This window comes from Hypanus sabinus, chromosome 14 (assembly GCF_030144855.1).
Source record: "Hypanus sabinus isolate sHypSab1 chromosome 14, sHypSab1.hap1, whole genome shotgun sequence".
In the NCBI taxonomy this organism is placed as follows: domain Eukaryota; kingdom Metazoa; phylum Chordata; class Chondrichthyes; order Myliobatiformes; family Dasyatidae; genus Hypanus; species Hypanus sabinus.
In genome coordinates this window covers 108,464,666-108,487,484 of record NC_082719.1, presented here as the reverse complement: position 1 = coordinate 108,487,484, position 22,819 = coordinate 108,464,666, and the positions used below count along the sequence as shown (strand labels likewise).

The following is a 22,819-nucleotide window of genomic DNA, read 5'->3' as shown; positions in this document are numbered from 1 at the left end:
TGAATTGGGTATCCTTCAATCCTGAAGTTGTGCCCTCTTGTCCTAGACTCCTCTACCATGGGACATAACTTTGCCGTATCTAATCTGTTCAGGCCTTTTAACATTTGGAATGTTTCTATGAGATCCCTCCCCCAACCTCATTCTCCTGAACTCCAGGGAATACAGCCCAAGAGCTGCCAGACGTTCCTCATACGGTAATCCTTTCATTCCTGGAATCATTCTCGTGAATCTGCTCTGAACCTGCTCCAATGTCAATATATCCTCACTAAAATAAGGAGCACAAGACTACACACAGTACTCCATGTGGTCCCATGAATGCCTTAGAGAGCCTCAACATCACATCCCTGCTCTTATATTCTATACCTCAAGAAATGAAGGCCAACATTGCATTCGCCTTCTTAACCACTGCCTCAACCTGGAGTTAACCTTTAGGGTATCGTAGAACCATAGAAAACCTACAGCATAATATAGGCCCTTCAGCCTACAATGCTGTACTGAACATGTAAAAATTACCTAGGGATACCCATAGCCCTCTATTTTTCTAAGCTTCATGTATCTATACAGGAGTCTCTTAAAAGACCCTATCATATCCACTTCCACCACCACCACTGGCAGCTCATTCCATGCACTCACCACTCTCTGCGTAAAAAATCTACCCCTGACATCTCCTCTGTACCTTCTTCCAAGCACCTTAAAACTGTACCCTCTCGTGTTAGCCACTTCAGCCCTGAGAAAAAGATCCACATAATCAATGCAACTCATCATCTTATACACCTCTATCAGGTCACCTCTCATCCTCTGCCGCTCCAATGAGAAAAGGCTGAGTTTACTCAAACTATTCTCGTAAGGCATGCTCTCCAATCCAGGCAACATCCTTGTAAATCTCCTCTGCATCCTTTCTATAGTTTCCACATCCTTCCTGCAGTGAGGTGACCAGAACTGAGCACAGTATTCCAAGTGGGGTCTGACCAGGGTCCTATATAGCTGCAACATAACCTCACGGCTCCTAAACTCAATCCCATGATTGATGAAGGCCAATGGCACCGTATGCCTTCTTAACCACAGAGCCAACTGGCATAGCTGCTTTGAGTATCCTATGGACTCGGACCCCAAGATCCCTCTGATCCTCCACTGCCAAGAGTCATACCGTTAATACTATATTCAGCCTACCAAAATGAACCACCTCACTTATCCAGGTTGAACTCCATCTGCCACTTCTCAGCCCAGTTTTGCATCCTACCGATGTCCCGCTGTAACTTCTGACAGCCCTCCACACTATCCACAACACCACCAACCTTTGTACCATCAGCAAATTTACTAATCCATCCATCCACTTCTTCATCCAGTCATTTATAAAAATCACGAAGAGTAGGGGTCCCAGAACAGATCCCTGAGGCACTCCACTGGTCACCAGCCTCTTTGCTGAATATGACCCGTCTACAACCACGCTTTGCCTTCTGTGGGCAAGCCAGTTCTGGATCCACAAAGCAATGCCCTCTTGGGTCCCCTGCCTCTTTACTTTTTCAATAAGCCTTGCATGGGGTACCTTAGCAAATGCCTTGCTGAAATCCATATACACTACATCGACTGCGCTATCTTCAATGTGTTTAGTCACACCCTAAAAAATTCAATCAGGCTCGTAAGGCACAACCTGCCTTTGACAAAGCCATGCTGACTATTCCTAATCATATTATGCCTCTCCAAATGTTCATAAATCCTGCCCCTCAAGATCTTTTCCGTCAACCTACCAGCCACTGAAGTAAGACTCACTGGTCTATAATTTCCTGGGCTATCTCTACTCCTTTTCTTGAATTAGGGAACAACATCTGCAACCCTCCAATCCTCCGAAACCTCTCCCGTTCCCATTGATGATTCAAAGGTCATCACCAGAAGTTCAGCAATTTCCTCCCTCACTTCCCACAGTAGCCTGGGGTACATCTCATCCCGTCCCAAAGATTTATCCAACTCGATGCTTTCCAAAAGTTCAAGCGCATCCCTTTTCTAAATGTCTATGTGCTCAAGCTTTTCAATCCACTGTAAGTCATCCTTACAATCACCAAGATCCTTTTCCGTAGTGAATACTGAAGCAAAGTATTTCTTAAGTACCACTGCTATCTCCTCCGGTTCCACACAATTTTCCACTGTCACACTTGATTGATTATACTCTCTCACGTCTTATCTTCTTCCTCTTAACATACTTATAGAATGGGGTTTTCCTTAATTCTGCTTGCCAAGGTCTTCTCACGGCCCCTTGTGGCTCTCCTAAATTCATTCTTAAGCTCCTTCCTGCTAGCCTTAAATCTTCTAGATCTCTATCATTACTTAGTTTTTTGAACCTTTCATAAGCTTTTCTTTTCTTCTTGACTAGATTTTCAATAGCCAATAGGTGCAGAAGTAGACCATTCGGCCCCTCGAGTCTGCACCGCCATTCTGAGATCATGGCTGATCATTCACTATCAATACCCAGTCCCTGCCTTGTCCCCAGATCCCTTGATTCCCCTATCCATCAGATATCTATCTAGCTCCTTCTTGAAAGCATCCAGAGAATTGGCCACCACCGTCTTCCGAGGTAGTGCATTCCACACCTGCACAACTCTCTGGGAGAAGAAGCTCTTCCTCAACTCTGATTTAAATAACTGACCTCTTATTCTCAATCCATGCCCTCTGGTACTGGACTCTCCCAACATCTGGAACATATTTCCTGCCTCAATCCTATCAAATCCTTTAATTATCTTAAACGTTTCAATCAGATCCCCTCTCAATCTCCTCAATTCCAGCGTGTACAAGCCCAATCTCTCCAATCTCTCTGCGTAAGACAGCCCTGCCATCCCAGGAATCAACCTAGTGAATCTACGCTGCACTTCCTCAACTGCCAGAATGTCCTTCCTTAAACCTGGAGACCAAAACTGTACACAATATTCCAGGTGTGGTCTCACCAGGGCCCTGTACAAATGCAAAAGGACATCCTTGCTCTTGTATTCAATTCCCCTTGTAACAAAGGCCAACATTCCATTTGCCCTCTTCACTGCCTGTTGCACTTGCTCATTCACCTTCATTGACTGGTGAACTAGGACTCCTAGGTCTCTTTGCATTTCTCCCTTACCTAACTCTACTCCGTTCAGACAATACTCTGCCCTCTTGTTCCTGCTTCCAAAGTGGATAACTTCACATTTATTCACATTGAATGACATCTGCCAAGTATCTGCCCACTCACCCAGCCTATCCAAGACTCCCTGTATTCTCCTAACGTCCTCTTCGCATGTCACACTGCCACCCAGTTTAGTATCGTCAGCAAACTTGCTGATATAGTTTTCAATGCCCTCATCTAAATCATTGACATAAATCGTAAAGAGCTGTGGTCCCAATACAGAGCCCTGTGGTACCCCACTAGTCACCTCCAGCCAGTCCGAGAAACACCCATTCACTGCTACCCTTTGCTTTCTATCTGCCAACCAGTTTTCTATCCATGTTGAAACCCTGCCCCCAATGCCATGAGCTCTGATTTTACTCACCAATCTCCTATGTGGCACCTTATTGAATGCCTTCTGAAAATCTAGGTATACAACATCTTACCCTCGTCTAACATCCTTGTTACACCCTCAAAAAACTCCAACAGATTAGTCAAGCATGATTTGCCCTTGGTAAATCCATGCTGGCTCGGCCTAATCCTATTTCTGCCATCTAGATGTGCCACTATTTCGTCCTTAATAATGGACTCAAGCATCTTCCCCACGACTGACGTTAGACTAACAGGGCGATAGTTCTCCGTTTTCTCCTTCCCTCCCTTCTTGAAAAGTGGGATAACATTAGCCACTCTCCAACCTTCAGGAACTGATCCTGAATCTAAGGAACATTGGAAAATGATCACCAATGCATCCGCAATTTCCTGAGCCACCTCCTTTAGAACCCTCGGATGCAGACCATCTGGACCTGAGGATTTATTAGCCTTCAGTCCTACCAGTCTACTCATCACAGTTTCTTTCCTAATGTCAATCTGTCTCAATTCCTCTGATATCTTATGACCCTGGCCCATCCATACATCTGGGAGATTGCTTGTGTCCTCCCTGGTGAAGACAGATCTAAAGTATGCATTAAATTCTGTTGCCATTTCCCTGTTTCCCATAACAATTTCTCCCAATTCATTCTTCAAGGGGCCAACATTGTTCTTAACTATCTTCTTTCTCTTCACATAGCTAAAAAAGCTTTTGCTATCCCCTTTTATATTCCTGGCTAGACTGAGCTCATACCTGATTTTTTCTCTCTGTATTGCTTTTTTAGTTAAGATCTGCTGCTCCTTAAAACTTTCCCAATCATCTGTATTCCCACTCATCTTAGCCCTGTCATACTTCTTTTTCTTTAATGCTATACAATCACCAAGTCCAAAATAGCCTCGTTCCTGGTTGGCTCAAACACAAGCTGTTCCAAAAATACATCCCTTAGACACTCCACAAACTCCCTATCCTGGGGTCCAGCACCTACCTGATTCTCCCAGTTCACCTGCATGTTGAAATCTCCCATAACGACTACATTACCTTTAGCATATGCCAATATTAACTCCCTAATCAACTTGTACCCATTATCCATGCTACTGTTTGGGGGCCTGTACACAACACCCATTAGGGTCTTTTTACCCTTGCTGTTCCTCAGCTCAATCCACACAGACTCTACTTCCCCTGTTCCCAAGTCACCTCTTGCTAAGGACTGAATCTCATTCCTCACCAACAGGGCCACCCCACCCCCTCTTCCCATATTTCTGTCTCTACGATAGCACGTATACCCTGGTACACTCAATTCCCAGGCCTGATCCCCTTGCAGCCATGTCTCCGTTACCCCAACAATATCGTAGTTCCCCATTTTCATCTGAGCTTCAAGCTCATCTGTCTTATTTCTGACACTACGTGCATTCAAGTATAGAATTCTTAGCCCATTCCTCCTCTCTTTGCTTAAAAGACTGTCTACTGTACCTAACCCAGCTCCTTGAACTTCCATCGGGCTAATTGCACCCTGAATTTTGATGACCTTCTCAAGATTACCCAAACCTTCTACACATTTAATCCCATGCTCCTTCTGACCAACCCTCTGGATCTGGATCCCTGCCCCCTGCACATCTAGTTTAAACCCTCCCGAGCAGCACTGGCAAACACTCCTGCAAGAATGTTAGTACCCCTCCCGTTCAGATGTAGACCGTCCCTTCGAAACAGATCCCAATGTCCCTGGAACAAAGACCAATTATCCAAAAACCTGAACCCTTCCTTCCTGCACCATGCTCTCAGCCTCATATTAATGTGCATAATCATTCTATTCTTCGCCTCACTCGCACGTGGCACAGGAAGCAATCCCGAGATTGTCACCCTGGAGGTCCTGCCTTTCAGCTTCACTCCTAACTCCCTGAACTCTCTAAGCAGGACCCCCTCACTCACCTTACCTACATCATTGGTCCCTACATGGACAACTACATCTGGGTTCATGCCCTCATTCTCAAGAATAGCCTGCACCCGATCTGAGATGTCCCGGACCCTGGCACCAGGGAGGCAACATACCATCCGAGACTCCCGATCTGCCCCACAAAATCTCCTATCTGCCCCCCTAACTATAGAATCCCCTAAAACTATCGCTCTCTTCTCTTCCCTCCTCCCCTTTCTAGTTGAGGGTTCAACCTCTGTGCCAGAGGCAGGACCACTGCAATTCATTCCTGGTAGGTCATCCCCATCAACAGTATCCAGTACGGTATACTTATTGTTAATGGGAATGGCTGCAGGGGTGCTCTGCTCTCTCTGCCTGCTCCCCCTGCCTCTCTGGACCGTCATCCATCTGCCTAAATCTTGGTTCTTTGGTGTGACTACCTCCTGATAACTCCTATCTATCTCTGCCTCTGCCTCCCGAATGATCCGTAGTTCATCCAGCTCCAGCTCCAACTCCCTAACTCGGGAGCCTTTTCAACAGCCTTTGTACCCTACCATCCTTTCCCTGTCTCATTGGAATTGTCCTCTGCAGAACCCCACGCAAATATCCCCTGAACATTTGCCACATTTCTGAAGTACATTTTCCTGAGAACATCTTGTCCTAGTTTATGCTTCCAAGTTCCTGCCTGATAGCTTCATATTTCCTTTACTCCAATTAAATGCTTTCCTAACTTGTCTGTTCCTATCCCTCTCCAATGCTATGGTAAAGGAGAAAGTATTATGATGACTATATCCAAAATGCTCTCCCACTGAGAGACCTGATACCTGACCAGGTTCATTTCCCAATACAGATCAAGTACAGCCTCTCCACTTGTAGGCTTATGTACATATTGTGTCAGGTATCATGTACAAGGACTCCCAAATCCTTTGCATCTCTGCATTTTGAATTCTCTCCCCATCTAAATAATAATCTGCCCATCTATTTCTTTCACCAAAGTACATGACCATACACTTTCCAACATTGTATTTCATTTGCCACTTCTTTGCCCATTCCCCTAAATTACCTAAATCTCTGCAGGCTCTCTATTTCCTCAACACCATCCGTATACTGGTCCCAATGTGTCCTAATTAACCAGAATCCACTGTACTGAGTATTGAGGGTATTCGGGAATTACTGAGTATTGGGAGTATTAGGGAAGTACTGAGCATTGAGGGTATTGAGTATTAGGGAAGTATCAGTATTGGGGTATTAGGGAAGTACTGAGTATTGGGAATATTTGGGGTATTAGGGAAGTACTGAGTAATGAGGGTATTGGAGCATTAGGAAAATATTGAGTAATGAGGGTATTAGGGTATTAAGGAAGTACAGAGTATTTAGGGTATAGGGAAGTACTGAGTATTGAGGGTATTAGGAAAGTACTGAGTAATGAGGGTATTGGGGCATTAGTGAAGTACTGAGTATTAGGGGTATTTTGGGGTAGTAGGGAATTACTTGAAATTGGGGTATTAGGGAAGAATTGAGTATTTGAAGGTATTAGGGAAATAGTATTGAGGTATTGAGGATACTTACTAGTGCAAAGCCAATGCAGGCTAAAGCAGTGAGACAAAAGTTAATTTTCGTAGTTTCCATAAAATGTCTTGTTTTGTCCACGTATAATCCAAGCAGGAATGCACCCACAATGCCAAACACAATAAACAAGGCTCCACAGATCCCTGCAAAACTCTGTCACAAAGAGGAAAAATATCATGATATAAACCAAACAGGAATTATACTCACAACAGAAGAACCTTCCACACACTTGTAATGCATCTCTGCTTAGTTTCATCTAATCCCAGTTACTGCCCAACCATCCCACAAACCCAATGACTGCAGAACAGAACACATCCACAGGCTCTGACAGGAGGTGGGAGAAACGGTCGTGGGGGAGGGAGGTTGTATGGGACAATGGGGGAGGGGGAATTGGTTGTCGGGGAGGGAGGTTGCAGGTGAGGGAAAGGGTGTTGTGGGGGAAAGGGGTGTTGTATGGGGGCAGTAGGAGAGGGGAAGTTGGTTGTGGGGGACGGATGGTTTCTTGGGGGGGATGGGAGGAGACGGGTTCCTGGGGGCCATGGGGGGGGGGGAGAGGGGCCATGGGACGATGAAGGGAGTCATGGGGTGGAGCAGTCATGGGGGAATGAGGGTTTGGAACAAAGATCATCAGCCATTCCTTTCCTCTCAATAATGGCTGTGGAGTCTAGTGTCTAGGTAGAGATACCCGTGAAGCAGCTGAAGACACAGATAGTAATTTCCAGTGTCTCCAGCAGCAGTTACCAGCCAGAATGTAGCCCGAGCTCCACACCTCACAGAGGTGTTGCATCATTTGATGGGTGGGTTAAGAAGCCGTAAATTGTGTTGGTTTTTCTTTGTCAGGGCACTGAATCAAGTGCTTTAAGATTTGAGAGTGGTAGGCGCGTGGAACACCTTGCTAGGGGTGATGGTAGATGCAGGTACATTAGGGACATTTAAGAGACACTCAGACAGACACATAGATGACAGGAAAATGGGCGGCCATTTAGGAGGGAAGGGTTCGATTGATGTTAGGGTAAGTTAAAGGGTCATTGCTACATTGTGGGCCAAAGGGCCTGCACAGTGCTATGATGTCTATGTTCTACATTCAACCTCTCGATTAAATGTTCAGTATTGATGCAGACCTGATATCCTCCAACAAAAACAACCACTCATCATTTTTCAAGTGTAAATGCCAGTTTTGTTCCAGGAAAAGTTGATGTTTTATGGGAAAAGAAGCAATTAAATGAATTGTAAACTATGGCCTTACATTTGAATATCCCCGGACACAAACAATCTGCTGTAAGAGTGCAGAGAAGGACGTAAAAACACCGACTCCTCCCCCAAAACAGATCATCAGGATCACGTATGCCTTATTCTTCAATAACTGCAATTTAAGAATCGAAGGACAGGTTAGAACATAACTAAAAATCTGTATCTTCAATGCCTACATCAAATATTCAGACAGACATACGACATAGGTCTTCAGACAACCAAGTCAGCTCAGCCATCTCAACATGGTTAATCCATTTTCCCACTTGACCCCATCCTTCTATCTTCTCCCCTTAACTCTTCATGCCTTGAATTATCAAGAATTTATCAACCTCCATTTTAAATACACCCAGAGACTTGGCTTGTACAGCCACCTGTGGCAACCCATTCTGTAGATATACCTCTCTCTGGCTAAAGAAATTCCTCTTCATCTTCCTTCTAACTGGATGTCCCTTCATTTAGAGAATAGGAAAATTTTTAATTGGGGAAGGGCAAATTATGAGGCTATAAGGCTAGAACTTGCAGGTGTGAATTGGGATGATGTTTTTTCAGGGAAATGTACTATGGACATGTGGTCGATGTTTAAGGATCTATTGCAGGATGTTAGGGATAAATTTCTCCTGGTGAGGAAGATAAAGAATGGTAGGGTAAAGGAACCATGGGTGACAAGTGAGGTGGAGAATCTAGTCAGACGGAAGAAGGCAGCATATGTAAGGTTTAGGAAGCAAGGATCAGATGATTCTATTGAAGAATATAGGGTAGCAAGAAAGGAGCTTAAGAAGGGGCTGAGGTGAGTAAGGGGGCATGAGAAGGCCTTGGCGAGTAGAGTAAAGGAAAACCCAAAGGCATTCTTCAATTATGTGTAGAACAAAAGGTTGACAGGAGTGAAGATAAGACCGATTAGAGATAAGGGTGGGAAGATGTGCCTGGAGGCTGTGGAAGTGAGCGAGATCCTCAATTAAATCTTCTCTTCAGTATTCACCAATGAGAGGGAACGATGACGGTGAGGACATAATGAGTGAGGCTGATGTTCTGCAGCATATTGATATTAAGGGAGAAGAGGAGTTGGAGTTGTTAAAATACATTAGGATGGATAAATCCCCAGGGCCTGATGGAATATTCCACAGGCTGCTCCACAAGGCCAGGGAAGAGATTGCTGAGCCTCTGGCTAGGATCTTTATGTACTCGTTGTCCACGGGAATGGTACCGGAGGTTTGGAGGGAGATGAAGGTTCAAAAAAGGTCCGGATAGTCCGGGTAAATATAGACCAGTGAGACTTACGTCTGTGGTGGGAAAGCTGTTGGAAAAAATTCTTAGAGATAGAATCTATGGGCATTTGGAGAATCATGGTCTGATCAGGGACAGTCAGCATGGCTTTGTGTAGGGCAGATCATGTCTAACAAGCCTGATAGAGTTCTTTGAGGAGGTGATCAGGCATATAGATGAGGGTTGTGCAGTGGATGTGATCTACATGGATTTTAGTAAGACATTTGACAAGGTACCACACGGTAGGCTTATTCCGAAAGTCAGAAGGCATGGGATCCAGGGAAGTTTGGCCAGGTGGATTCAGAATTGGCTTGCCTGCAGAAGACAGAAGGTCATGGTGGAGTGAATACATTCAGATTGGAGGGTTGTGACCGGTGGTGTCCCACAAGGATCTGTTCTGGGATCTCTACTTTTCATGATTTTTATTAACGACCTGGATGTGGGAATAAAAGGGTGGGTTGGCAAGTTTGCAGATGACACAAAGGTAGGTGGTGGTGTAGATAGTGTAGAGGATTGCCGAAGATTGCAGAGAGACATTAATAGGATGCAGAAGTGGGCTGATAAATGGCAGATGGAGTTCAACCCAGAGAAGTGTGAGGTGGTACACTTTGGAAGGACAAACTCCAAGGCAAGAGTACAAAATAAATGGCAGGATACTTGGGAGTGTGGAGAAGCAGAGGGATCTGGGGGTACATGTCCACAGATCCCTGAAAGTTGCCTCACAGATAGGGTAGTTAAGAAAGCTTATGGGGTGTTAGCGTTCATAAGTTGAGGGACAGAGTTTAAGAGTCACGAGGTAATGATGCAGCTCTATAAAACTCTGGTTAGGCCACACTTGGAGTACTGTGTCCAGTTCTGGTCGCCTCGCTATAGGAAGGATGTGGAAACATTGGAAAGGGTACAGAAGAGATTTACCAGGATGCTGCCTGGTTTAGAGAGTATGGATTATGATCAGAGATTAAGGGAGCTAGGGCTTTACTCTTTGGAGAGAAGGAGGATGAGAGGAGACATGATAGAGGTATACAAGATATTAATAGGAATAGATAGAGTGGACAGCCAGCACCTCTTCCCCAGGGCACCACTGCTCAATACAAGAGGACATGGCTTTAAGGTAAGGGGAGGAAATCAAGGGGGCTATTAGAGGAAGGTTATTTTATAAAAAGATTGAAAAAGAGGAAGGGTTTTTATTCAGAGTGGTTGGTGTGTGGAATGCACTGCCTGAGCCAGTGGTGGAAGCAGATACACTCGTGAAATTTAAGAGACTACCAGACAGGTATATGGAGGAATTTAAGGTGGAGGGTTAAATGGGGGGGGGGCAGGGTTTAAGGGTCAGCACAACATTGTGGGCCGAATGGCCTGTACTGTGCTGTATTGTTCTTTGTTCTTCAACCCTGAGCTGTACTCTCTGGTCCTAGATGGCCCCACCATAGGAAATATTCACATCATAATCATTCTATCAACATTTGATAGGTTTCAAAGAGATCTGTCCTAATTCTTCTGGATTCCAGCAAGTAAATCAGAATTAGAATCAGGTTTATTGTCACTGGCATGTGATGTGAAATTTGTTAACTTAGCAGCAGCAGTTCAATGCAATACATAATCTAGAAGAGAAAAAATAATAATAATAAACAAATAAATCAATTACAGTATACATATATTGAATAGATTTAAAAACCTACAAAAAACATAAATACTGTACAGGTAGTCCGAGTTACGAATGTCCGACTTACGAACAATTCGTACTTATGAACCGAGGAAGGAGAATGCCGTCCGCCATTTTAAGTCATTGCTGTTGACTCTGTGGTAAGTGTTTAACTTTGTATTTGGCTAAAATTTTTCTTAATAAGATTCACCCTGACCCTGCTCCAGCCCCCATTTCCAGTCGGCTGGTGGCGCTATAAGAACAGCGCCAGGCTCGAGAACGAAGGATCCCAAGTTCGATCTTGTGACAGACCGCTCCCTTGCCAGGTTCAGTTCAGTTCAGTTCCAGTTTATTGTCATTTAGAAACCACAAATGCAATGCAGTTAAAAAAATGAGACAACGTTCCACCAGAATGATCTCACAAAAGCACATGACAAAACAGACTACACCAGAAAATCCACATAACGTTTGGCAATCCCAAATCCAGAGTCCGGAGAGGCTGTTGCGTATTAATATCACGCTACCATCTTAGCACGTTTCCCGGAAAGGAGCTCCAAATCCACCAGACAAAACAAGATCAAAAACTAAAGCTACAAGACCTGCACAAAACCACGTAGTTACAACACATAGTTACAATAGTGTGAACAATAGCATAATTGATAAAATAAACAGACCATGGGCACAGTAAAAATAGTCCAAAGATGTTAAAAGACTATAGTTTCCACAAGTCCTCAGGGTCCCGATAGACTCATCATCCCACGCAGGCGGCAGAAGGGAATACCCATGCTATGGACTTCCATGGCGCTGCCAGACTCAGCCTCGCAGACACAGCACACAATGAAAGCTCCGTCGAACCCAGCCTCTCAGGGTTGATGTCGAGCTCGCAACTCAACCTTGTAAAAAAAAACACTGCCACCTCCAGTGTAAATTCCCACACGGAATATTGTGGAGGATCAAATACCCAAACTCGGCACAGACCCCACTTGTCGCCTGTCTCAATGCGATGGAGTTTAGGACCCGGGAAATTCAGTGCGGTGGTCCTTAGGACCCAGCGGACCTCAGGAGCCAGCGCAACTCAGGACCTGCCACCTGCAGTGTTTCTGTTCCATTGACGGGAAGCATTCGCGATTGAAGATACAGTGGAAATAATAAAGTGTTTGGAAAGAGGTGAAATGCCATCAGTTATTGGAAAAGCGTTAGGCTACTGTTGGTCAATGTTTGGAACAACTTTAAAGGATAACGGATAAAGTGAGAATAACGAAGCATGTGAAAGGCCCTGCCCCAATTAAAGCTACAATTAAAGCTAAGCAACTCAGCAGTTTAATTATTGGAATAGATACATTTCTTGAATGTTTTATATGCATAGAAAGGTAAAATATATACTATATACTAAGACAAACATTTGACTAACTGATGCTAAATAATACCGGATGTATTTGTTCCGAATTATGTACAAATCCGACTTAAAGATGGACTCAGGAACGGAACTCGTACGTAACCCAGGGACTGCCTGTATATTAAAAAGAAAGTGAGGTAGTTTTCAAAGATTTAATGCCCATTTAGGAATCAGATGGCAGAGGGGAAGAAGCTGTTCTTGAATCACTGAGTGTGTGCCTTCAGGCTTCTGTACCTCCAACCTGATGGTAACAGTGAGAAAAGGACATGCCCTGGGTGCTGGAGGTCTTTAATAATGGACGCTGCCTTCCTGAGACACCGCTCCCTGAAGAAGTCCTGGGTACTTTGTAGGCTAGTACTCAAGATGGAGCTGACTAGATTTACAACCCTCTGCAGCTTCTTTTGGTCCTGTGCAGTAGCTCCTCCATAGCAGACAGTGATGCAGCCTTTCAGAATGCCCTCCATGGCACATCTATAGAACTTCAAGATTCAAGATTCAAAAACTTTATTGCCATTCTTACCATACATCAGCTCTGCAGGGCAGAATGAGACAGCATTTCCCAGGAGCAGTGCAATCATAACATAACAAACGCAACACTAAATAATAAACGTAACAATAAATAGTAAAACACAAGAGCCACATGTCAGTTAAAAACAAGTTATAAGGGTCCAGTGCAAGTTAAAAGTCTCCAAAGCAGAGTCAGGTAGAGCAGCTATTTAGCAGTCTGATTGCCTGTGGGAGGAAGCTGTTTAGTAGCCTTGTGGTTTTAGTTTTGATGCTCCTGTAACATTTACCTGATGGCAGAAGAACAAACAGTTCATGGAGAGGGTGTGAGGGGTCTTTAATGATGTACCATGTCTTCTGGAGGCATCGACTCTAAAAGAGGTCTTGAACAGAAGGTAGGGAGACCCCAATAACCTTCTCTGCTCCCCTAACCACCCTCTACAAGGCTTTTTTGTCTGCAGCACTGCAGCTGGAGTACCAGGTTGTGATACAAAAGGTCAGCACACTCTCAACCACGCCTTTGTAGAATGTAGTTAAGATGTTAGTGGGGAGCGATGCTTGTTTAAGCTTCCTCAGAAAGTGCAATCTCTGCTGGGCTCGTTTCACAATCCCAGTGGTGTTCCTGGACCAGGTGAGATTGTCTGAGATCTGCACCCCAAGGAACTTGATGTTTTCCACTCTCCACTGTGAAGCCGCTGATGCTAAGGGGTGTGTGCTCAGGCTGAGACCGTCTGAATCAATGATCATCTTCTTGGTTTTGGTGACATTAAGCATCAAGAACTTTATAAAACTATAGAAGTAAATCCCCAAAAGTGAAAAAAATGCTCCTCATACAATAACCCTTTCATAGCCGGAAAGATTTTCCTTAAACTCCTCTGAACCCTTTCCAATGTCAGAACATCTTTTCTAAGATAAGGGGCCCAAAACTGCTCACAATACTCCATGTGAGACCTCAAAAGTGCTTTATAAAGTCTCAACATTACACCCTTGCTTTTATATTCTAGCCCTCTCAAAATGATTGCTAACATTGCATTTGCCACTGACTCAACCTGCAAATTAACCTTCAGGGAATCCTGCATGATGACTCCCAAACTTATCAAAGTACATATATGTCATAGATTCATTTTCTTGTGGGCAACCTCCCAGCTTCCTCAACACTACCTACCCCTCTATCTACATTCATATATTCATAGTCTACAACCTTGGCCACAAAGCCATCAATTCTGTCATCCAGCTTCCACCATCCTGCCAGTGTCTTCCACAGTGGAGACAGAAGCAAAATACTGATTCAGTTTGTCTGTCATTTCCTTGTTCCTTATTACTACCTCTCCAGCATTGTTTTCCAGCAGTCCAATATCAACTCTTGCCTCTCTTTTACACTTTATGTATCTGAAGAAACTTTTAGTATCCTCTTTAATATTACTGATTCATCTCTACCAACCCACCTTTTCCCCATTACACTTGATTCTCCTACTAGGCAAAAATCTAAAAGAAGAGCAAATCTGCTGATGCTGGAAATCTGAGCAACAGACACAAAATGCTGGAGGAACTCAGCAGATCAGTCAGCATCTATGGAAAAAAGTACAGTCGATGTTCTGTGCCGAAACATCGACTGTACTTTTTTCCATTGATGCTGCCTGGTCTGCGAAATTCCTCCAGCATTTTGTGCATGATATGCAAAAATCCGTCCAACCTTGTCTTAAATATATTTACTGAGGTAGCCTCCACTGCTTCATTGGGCAGAGAATTCCACAGATTCACCACTCTCTGGGAAAAACAGTTCCTCATCTCCATCCTAAATCTATCCCCCCAAATCTTGAGACTATGTCCCCTAGTTCTAGTCTCACCTGCCAGTGGAAACAATATTCCTGCTTCTCTCTTATCTACCCCTTTCATAACTTTATATGTTTCTATAAGATCTCCTCTCATTCTTCTGAATTCCAGTGAGTACAGTCCCAGGCAACTCAATCTCTCCTCATAGTCTAACCCCCTCATCTCTGGAATCAACCTGGTGAACCTCCTCTGCACTGTCTCCAAAACCAGTATACCCTTCCTCAAGTCAGGAGACCAGAACTGCATGCAGTACTCAAGGTGTAGCCTCACCAGTACCCTGTAGAGTTGCAACATAACCTTAAATTCAATCCCTCTAGCAATGAAGGCCAACATTCCATTTGCCTTCTTGATAGCCTGCTGCACCTGCAAACCAACTTTCTGTGATTCATGCACAAGCATTCCCAAGTCCCTCTGCACAGTACCATGCTGCAATTTTTTACCATTTAAATAACAATCTTATCTTCCATATTTCCTTCTAACGTGGATAACCTCGCATTTACCAATATTGTACTCCATCTGCCAGATCCTTGCCCACTCACTTAACCTATCTATATCTCTCTGCAGACTATTTATATCTTTCCATATATTTGCTTTTCCACTCATTTGAGTACTATCAGGAAACTTAATATAAACTACACTCGGTCCCCTCTTCCAGATCACTAATGTATGTCATGAACAGTTCTGGGCCCAGCACCAACCCCTATGGGACACCGCTCACCCACTGATTGCCAACTAGAGTAACACCATGAATCCCTCTCTATTAATCAACTCTCTATTTTCTATTAGTTGATCAATCCTCTATCAAGGTTAATACATCACCCCCAACACTATGCATACTTATCTTATGGATAAGTCTTTTATGTGGCACCTTATTGAATGCCTTCTGGAAATCCAAGTAAATAACGTTCAACTGTTCCCCTCTATCCACTGCCCTCATTATATCCTCAAAGAACTCCAGTAATTTTGTCAAACAGGACCTGCCTTTGCTTAATTTATGCTGCTTCTGCCTGATGGATCCATTTCTTTCCAGATGCCTCACTAGCATTTTCCCAACTACAAATGTTAAACTAACTGGCCTATTGTTACCTGCTTTTTGCCTACATCCTTTTCTGAATAGTGGCATGACATTTGCTATCTTCCAATCCACCAGGACCTGCCCAGAGTCCAGAGAATTTTGGTAAATTATCACCAAAACCTCTACTATAACCACTGCCATTTCTTTCAGTGCCCTGGGATGCAATCCAATAAGACCAGGAGACTTATCTACAGTAAATTCAGGCCCACAAGTTTGCTCAGCTCTACCACTTTAGTGACAGCAATTGTATCAAGGTCCTCACCTCCCATCACATTCATAACCTCTCTCTTTAGCATTTTAGACATGTCCTCCACCGACACAAAATAGTCATTCAAAGCCTCAGCTATTTCCTTATTACCCAATATCAATTCCTCCTTCTCGTCTTCCAATTAGCCACCCTTTTCTGCTTTATATAAAAGCTTTTACTATCTATTTTTATATTTTATGCTAGTTCATTTTCATAATCTATTTTCCCTTTCTTTATTGCATGCTTAGTAGTTCATTGTTGCTTTTTATAGTTTTCTCAAATTTCGAGTTTCCCATTACTCTTGGCTACTTTGTAAACACGAGCTTTTAGTTTGGTGTCTTCTTTTATTTCCATCGTTGTCCAAGGCTGGCTCTCTCCACCCATACTGTTCTTGTTTTTAACTGGAATATACTTTTGTTGAGCACTATGAAAAATCTCTTCGAAAGTCTTCCACTGTTCCTCAACTGTCCCACCATATAGCCAAATCCACCCTCATCCCAATGTAGTCTCCATTGTTTAGGTAAAATACACAGGTTTTCGATCAAACTACTGCGCCCTCCATTTGTAAGAGAAACTCAATCATACTGTGATCACTCTTTCCAAGAAGATCCCTAACTACAAGAGCACTAATTTTACCTGTCTCTTTGCACAGGACCAGATCTAAGATAGCATGTTCCCATGTAGATTCAATGACATGCTGTTCAAGAAAGCCATCACAGATGCATTGTATGAAGTCCTCCTCAAGACTGCCTTGACCAACTTGATTCACCAATCTATGTGCAAGTTAAAGTCCCCCATGATAACTGTTGTTCTATTACATGCCTCAGGTAATTCGCTGTTTATTGCTTGTCTCACGGTAAAGGCAGCCGATAGACAACTTTTATCAGTGATATTTTTCCCTTTACTATTTCTAATCTCTACCCAGATGGCATTCATAGCAAAAGGATTTGAGTACAGGAGCAGGGAGGTTCTACTGCAGTTGTACAGGGCTTTGGTGAGACCACAGCTGGAGTATTGTGTGCAGTTTTGGTCCCCTAATCTGAAGAAAGACACTCTTGCCACAGAGGGAGTACAAAGGAGGTTCACCAGATTGATTCCTGGGATGGCAGGACTTTCATATGAAGAAAGTCTGGATTGACAAGGCTTATACTCACTGGTATTTAGAAGATTGAGGGGGGATCTTATTGAAACGTATAAAATTCTAAAGGGATTGGACAGGCTAGATGCAGGAAGATTGTTTCCGATGTTGGGGAAGTCCAGAACGAGGGGTCACAGTTTAAGGATAAAGGGGAAGCCTTTTAGGACCGAGATGAGGAAAAACTTCTTCACACAGAGAGTCGTGAATCTGTGAAATTCTCTGCCACAGGAAATGGTTGAGGTCAGTTCATTGGCTATATTTAAGAGGAAGTTAGATATGGCCCTTGTAGCTAAAGGGATCAGGGGGTATGGAGAGAAAGCTGGATGATCAGCCATGATCGTACTGAATGGCGGTGCAGGCTCGAAGGGCTGAATGGCCTACTCCTGCACCTATCTTCTATGTTTCTAAAGTGTATTATCATACATTTCCCAACACTGTATTCCATCTGCCACTTTTTTGCCCACTCTTCCAATATGTCTTCCTGCTGCAACCGCATTGCTTTCTCAGCACCACCTACCCCTCCACTTATTGCCATATCATCTTCAAACTTTGCCACAAAGCCATCAATTCCATTATCCAAATCATTGACAAACAATGTGAAAAGTAGCGGTCCCAATACTGACCCCTGAGGAACACCACTAGGCACTGGCAGCAGGAAAGGCCCGTTTATTCCCACTCGCTGCCTCCTGCCTGTCAGCCATTCCTCTATCCATGCCAGAATCTTTCCTGTAACACCATAGGATTTTATCTTGTTAAACAGCTTCATGTGTGGCACCTTATCAAATGCCTTCTGAAAATCCAAGTCAATGACATCCACTGCCTCTCCTTCGTCTACCCTGCTTGTTATTTCTTCAAAGAGCTCTAACAGATTTGTCAGGAAAGACTTCGCTTCACAGAAACCCTGCTGACTTTGACTTGTTTTATTATTAGTCTCAAAGTACTCCAAAATCTTATTTTTAATAATAGACTCCAACACTTTCCCAACCACTGAGGTTAGGCTAACTGGTGCATAATTTCCATTCTTCTGCCTTCCTCCCTTCTTAAAGAGTGGAGTGACATTTGCAATTTTCTAGTCCTCCAGAACCATGCCAGAATTTTTGAAAGATCATTACCAATGCATTCGTTATCTCTTTAGCAACCTCTCTCTGGACTCTGGGATGTAGTCCATCTGGTCCAAGTGACTTATCCACCTTAAGACCCTTCAGTTTGCCTAGTATTTTTTCCTTTGTAATAGCAATGGCACTCAGTCCTGCTCCCTGATACTCACAGACCTCTGGCATACTGCTAGTGTCTTCCACAGTGAAGAGTGATGCAAAGTACCCATTAAGTTCATCTGCCATTTCTTTGTCCCCCATTACTTCCTCACCAACATCACTTTCCATTGGTTCAATATCAACTCTCATCTCCCTTTTACTCTTTATATAATTGAAAGAACTTAATCAGGGCTTTGAGTATAGGATTTGGGACATTCAGTTACTGCTGTACACATTGCTGGTGAGGCAGCATTCGGAATATTGTGTACAGCTTTGGTCACCCTCTTATTGGCTAAATTGGAACAAGTGTAGAAAAGATTTATCAGGATGTTGACAGGCCTGGAAGACCACAGTTACAGGGAGAGACTGACCAGACTAGATCTTCATTCCTAGTCTTTAAATTATGAGAGGCATCGATAAAATGGACAATAATATTCTTTTCCCAAGATAAGGGAGACCAAAACTAGGGATCATAGATTTAGGTTGAGAGGGGAAGGATTTAAGAAGAGTCTGAGGGTCAACTTTTTTTCACGCAAAGGGTGTTGAGGATATGGGACAGGCTACCAGGTGAAGTAGTTAGAAACACAGAAAACCTACAGCACAACACAGGCCCCTTGGCCCACAATACTGTGTCGAACATGTACTTAATTCAGAAATTACCTAGGGTTACCCATAACCAATTCCTGCCTGATAGCTTCATATTTGCCATGATGAGGCCAAGCTCAGGTTGGAGGAGCAACACCTCATATACCGTCTGGGTAGTCTCCAGCCCCTTGGTATGAAAGTCGAATTCTCCAACTTCTGGTAATTCTCCCTTCCACCATCCCACTTCCACTCTTCCTCTTCTTCTAGCTACCTATCACTCCTCTCATGATTCTGCCTTCTTCTACTACCCATAGTGCTTTCCCTTTACATTCCTTCTTCACCTTTCCTGCCTATCCCCTCCCTTCTTCCCCTCCCCCACCCCTTGATCTTTCCTGATTGGTTATTCACCTGGCACCTTCCACCCTCCCCCCACTTTCTTTATAGGGTCCCTGCTCCCTCCTTCTTCAGTCCTGATGAAGGGTCTTGGCCCGAAACATTGACTGCTCATTTCAACAGATGCCGCCCAACCTGCTGAGTTCATCCAGCTTTTGTACATGTTGTGCTTCATATTTCCTTTTAAACACTTTCCTAACTTGTCTGTTCCTATCCTTCACAAATGCTATGGTAAAGGAGATAGAACTGTGATCACCATCTCCAAAATGCTCTCCCACTGAGAGAGCTGACACCTGACCAGGCTCATTTCCCAATACCAGATCAAGTACAGCCTCTCTTCTTGTAGGCTTATCTACACATTCTGTCAAGAAACCTTCCTGAACACACCTAACAAACACCACCCCATCTAAACCCCTTGCTCTAGGGAGATCCCAATCAATATTTAGGAAATTAAAATCTCCCACCATGACAACCCTGTTATTATCATCACACCTTTCCAGAATCTGTCTCCCTATCTGCTCCTTGGTGTCCCTGTTATTATTGGGTGGTCCATAATAAATACCCTGTAGGATTATTAACTCCTTCCTGTTTCTAACATCCACCCACAAAGACTCCGTAGACAATCCCACCAGGACCTCCTCCTTATCTGCAGCCATGATCTCCCCAGTAGCCTTAGCAAAACTCCCTGCCAGGATATCGGTCCCCCTCTGATTCAAGTGAAACCCATCCTTTTTGTACCTCCCAAAAAAGAGGTCCCAATGATCCAGAAATCTGAATCCCTGCCCCTGCTCCAATCCCTCAGCCATGCATTTATCCTCCACCTCATTCTATTCCTATACTCACTGTCACGTGGCACAGGCAGTAATCCCGAGAATATTACCTTTGCGGTCCTGCTTCTCAACTTCCTTCCTAACTCCTTGTAGTCTGTTTTCATTCGTTCTCCCTTTTCCTACCCATGTCATTGGTACCAATATGTACCACAAGCACTGGCTGTTCACCTTCCCACTTCAGGATATCGTGGATGTGATCACAAACATCCCGGATCCTGGCACCTGGGAGGCAAACTACCGTCTGTGTTTCTTTCCTGCATCCACAGAATCACCTATCTGACCCCCTAACTACAGAGTTCCCTATCACTGCTGCCATCCTCTTCCTTTCCCTACTCTTTTGAGCCACAGGGCCAGACTCTGTGCCACAGACACAGCCACTGTTGCTTCCCCCAGGTAGGCTGTCTCCTCCAACAGTACTCAAACAGGAGTACTTATTGTCAAGGGGGACAGCCACAGGCTGATTCTTCCTATTCCCTCTCCTAACTGCTACCTACATCTCTCCCCCAAGGCCCTGATGTGACTACCTGCCTGTAGCTCCTCTCTATCACCTCCTCACTCTCCCTGATCAAACAAAGATCATCGGGCTGCATCTCCAGTTCTCTAACATGGTCCCTAAGGGGCACACCTGGTGCAGATGTGGCTGTCTAGGAGGCTGGGAATGTCCAGTACAGAACACTAGCCTCACAGACATATTTCCTATTTCTATTCCTCACAGGTAACTTACCTCGCCTTGACCTGTTATCGCCGAAGCCTGAATGAGCCAATGCCTACCACTCTGTTGCAGTAGGCACGCAAGTATCATTTAGAAAGCACTTGGATAGGTTGATGGAGGCGTGGAGCAGAATTCAGGAAACTTGGACCACCTGGGCACAGTGTTCAGCATGGACTGATAGCGCAGAATGGCCTGTATCCAAGCTGTATTGCTCCGACGCTATTTACAAAACACCAATTAGGCCACATTTGGAGAATGGCAAGCAATTTCAGTCACTGTACAATGAGAAGGATGAGATTGGACAGAAGAGAGATTCACCTGCATGTTAGCTAGATTGGAGGGTTTTAAGTTATGGTGAAAGATTGGATAGACTGGGCTTGTTTTCATTGGAATGACAGAGGCTAAGAGAGGACCTGACAGAAGTACATGAGATAGCTAGACTATCTTTTCACAAGGGCCTAGGTTTAAGGAGAGAGGAAGCAGTTTTTAAAAAGGGTTTGAGGAATAAATTTTGTTTTTTCACAGAAACACACTGCCAACAGAGATGGTACAATCAGAAAGAAAGTCGGTATGTTTAAGAGGCACTTAGACAGATACTTAACAAGGTAAGGCAGAGAAGGATGTGGTCCTAATGTAGACAAATGGGATGAGTGTAGATGAGCAGAAAGGTGCGGGGAAATGTCTGATTCTGTGTTGTACGACTATGACAAAACACTGAGAAATTTGTCAACTGTAGAGATTGAAATAGAGTTAAGATTTAAGACCAATAACCTTTCTGAAATAATAGTTGATGCACCATCAATAACTCACACTGAGACGTAGGCGAGATATCGGCTTTTATTGACTGGAAGAAGGAACCAGGAGTGAGTGTCTATCATACAAGGTCCTGGAGACTGAGGCCGATCTTCAGGCCGCAGGTCTCCTTTATACAGGGGCCTGTGGGAGGAGCCACAGGAGCAGTCAGCAGGGGCGTGTCCCGACAGGCACATAGTTCACCACATTCACCCCCCCTTCGTTGGAAAAAGTCCTCATGTAGCGAAGGTTCTTACAAGTCAAGCCGATCAGGCGGTCGAATCTGTCGCTGCGATCTACGTAGCACCGGCTGTGACCGCATAGGTGCCGGCAACATTGGCGATTGCACAGGGGACGGGGGTTGCGCGTGTTCTTGCCCACTAGGCGCCGGTGATCCCTCATGCATGTGCGAGGCGCCTGGTATAAATGCGTACGAAACGCCCGGTATACAAGTGTCGTGAGGAGTCTGTGTAGGGCCTGGTGAGTACGGTGTCACCTCTGGTGCAGGGTTCACAGTTACCGGAGAGCCTTCAGGGTAGTGGTCTGCTGCACCTGCGGGTGCCAGGTCGCGGATGGAGACCGTGTCCTCCCGCCCATCAGGTAAGACCACGTAAGCATACTGGGGGTTCGCACGGAGAAGGTGAACCCTCTCCACCAGCGGGGAGTATTTATTGCTCCTCACATGTTTCCGGAGCAGCACTGGCCCCGGGGACGTCAGCCAAACTGGTAGGGTGGTCCCAGTGACAGACTTCCTGGGAAAAGAGAATAGGCGTTCGTGAGGGGTGGCATTGGTGGACGTACATAACAGAGAGCGGATAGAGTGCAGTGCCTCAGGGAGGACCTCCTGCCATCGAGAGACCGGCAACCCTTTGGACTTGAGGGCTAAAAGTGTGGCCTTCCACACTGTGGCATTCTCCCGCTCTACCTGGCCAT

The 22,819-nt window shown here is 44.5% G+C and overlaps 1 protein-coding gene across 3 annotated transcripts in view; it reads right to left on the bottom strand.

The window, feature by feature from the left end:
- slc49a3 (solute carrier family 49 member 3) overlaps positions 1 to 22,819 on the bottom strand; it is a 103,407-nt gene that overhangs the window by 38,641 nt on the left and 41,947 nt on the right. For all 3 annotated transcript variants that reach the window (XM_059989790.1, XM_059989789.1, XM_059989788.1), the window contains exons 6-7: positions 8,219 to 8,335; positions 6,973 to 7,125 (exon numbers count right to left, since the gene is read on the bottom strand). In XM_059989790.1, the coding sequence (XP_059845773.1) occupies positions 6,973 to 7,125; positions 8,219 to 8,335 (270 nt within the window). The remainder of the gene's footprint in view (positions 1 to 6,972; positions 7,126 to 8,218; positions 8,336 to 22,819) is intronic.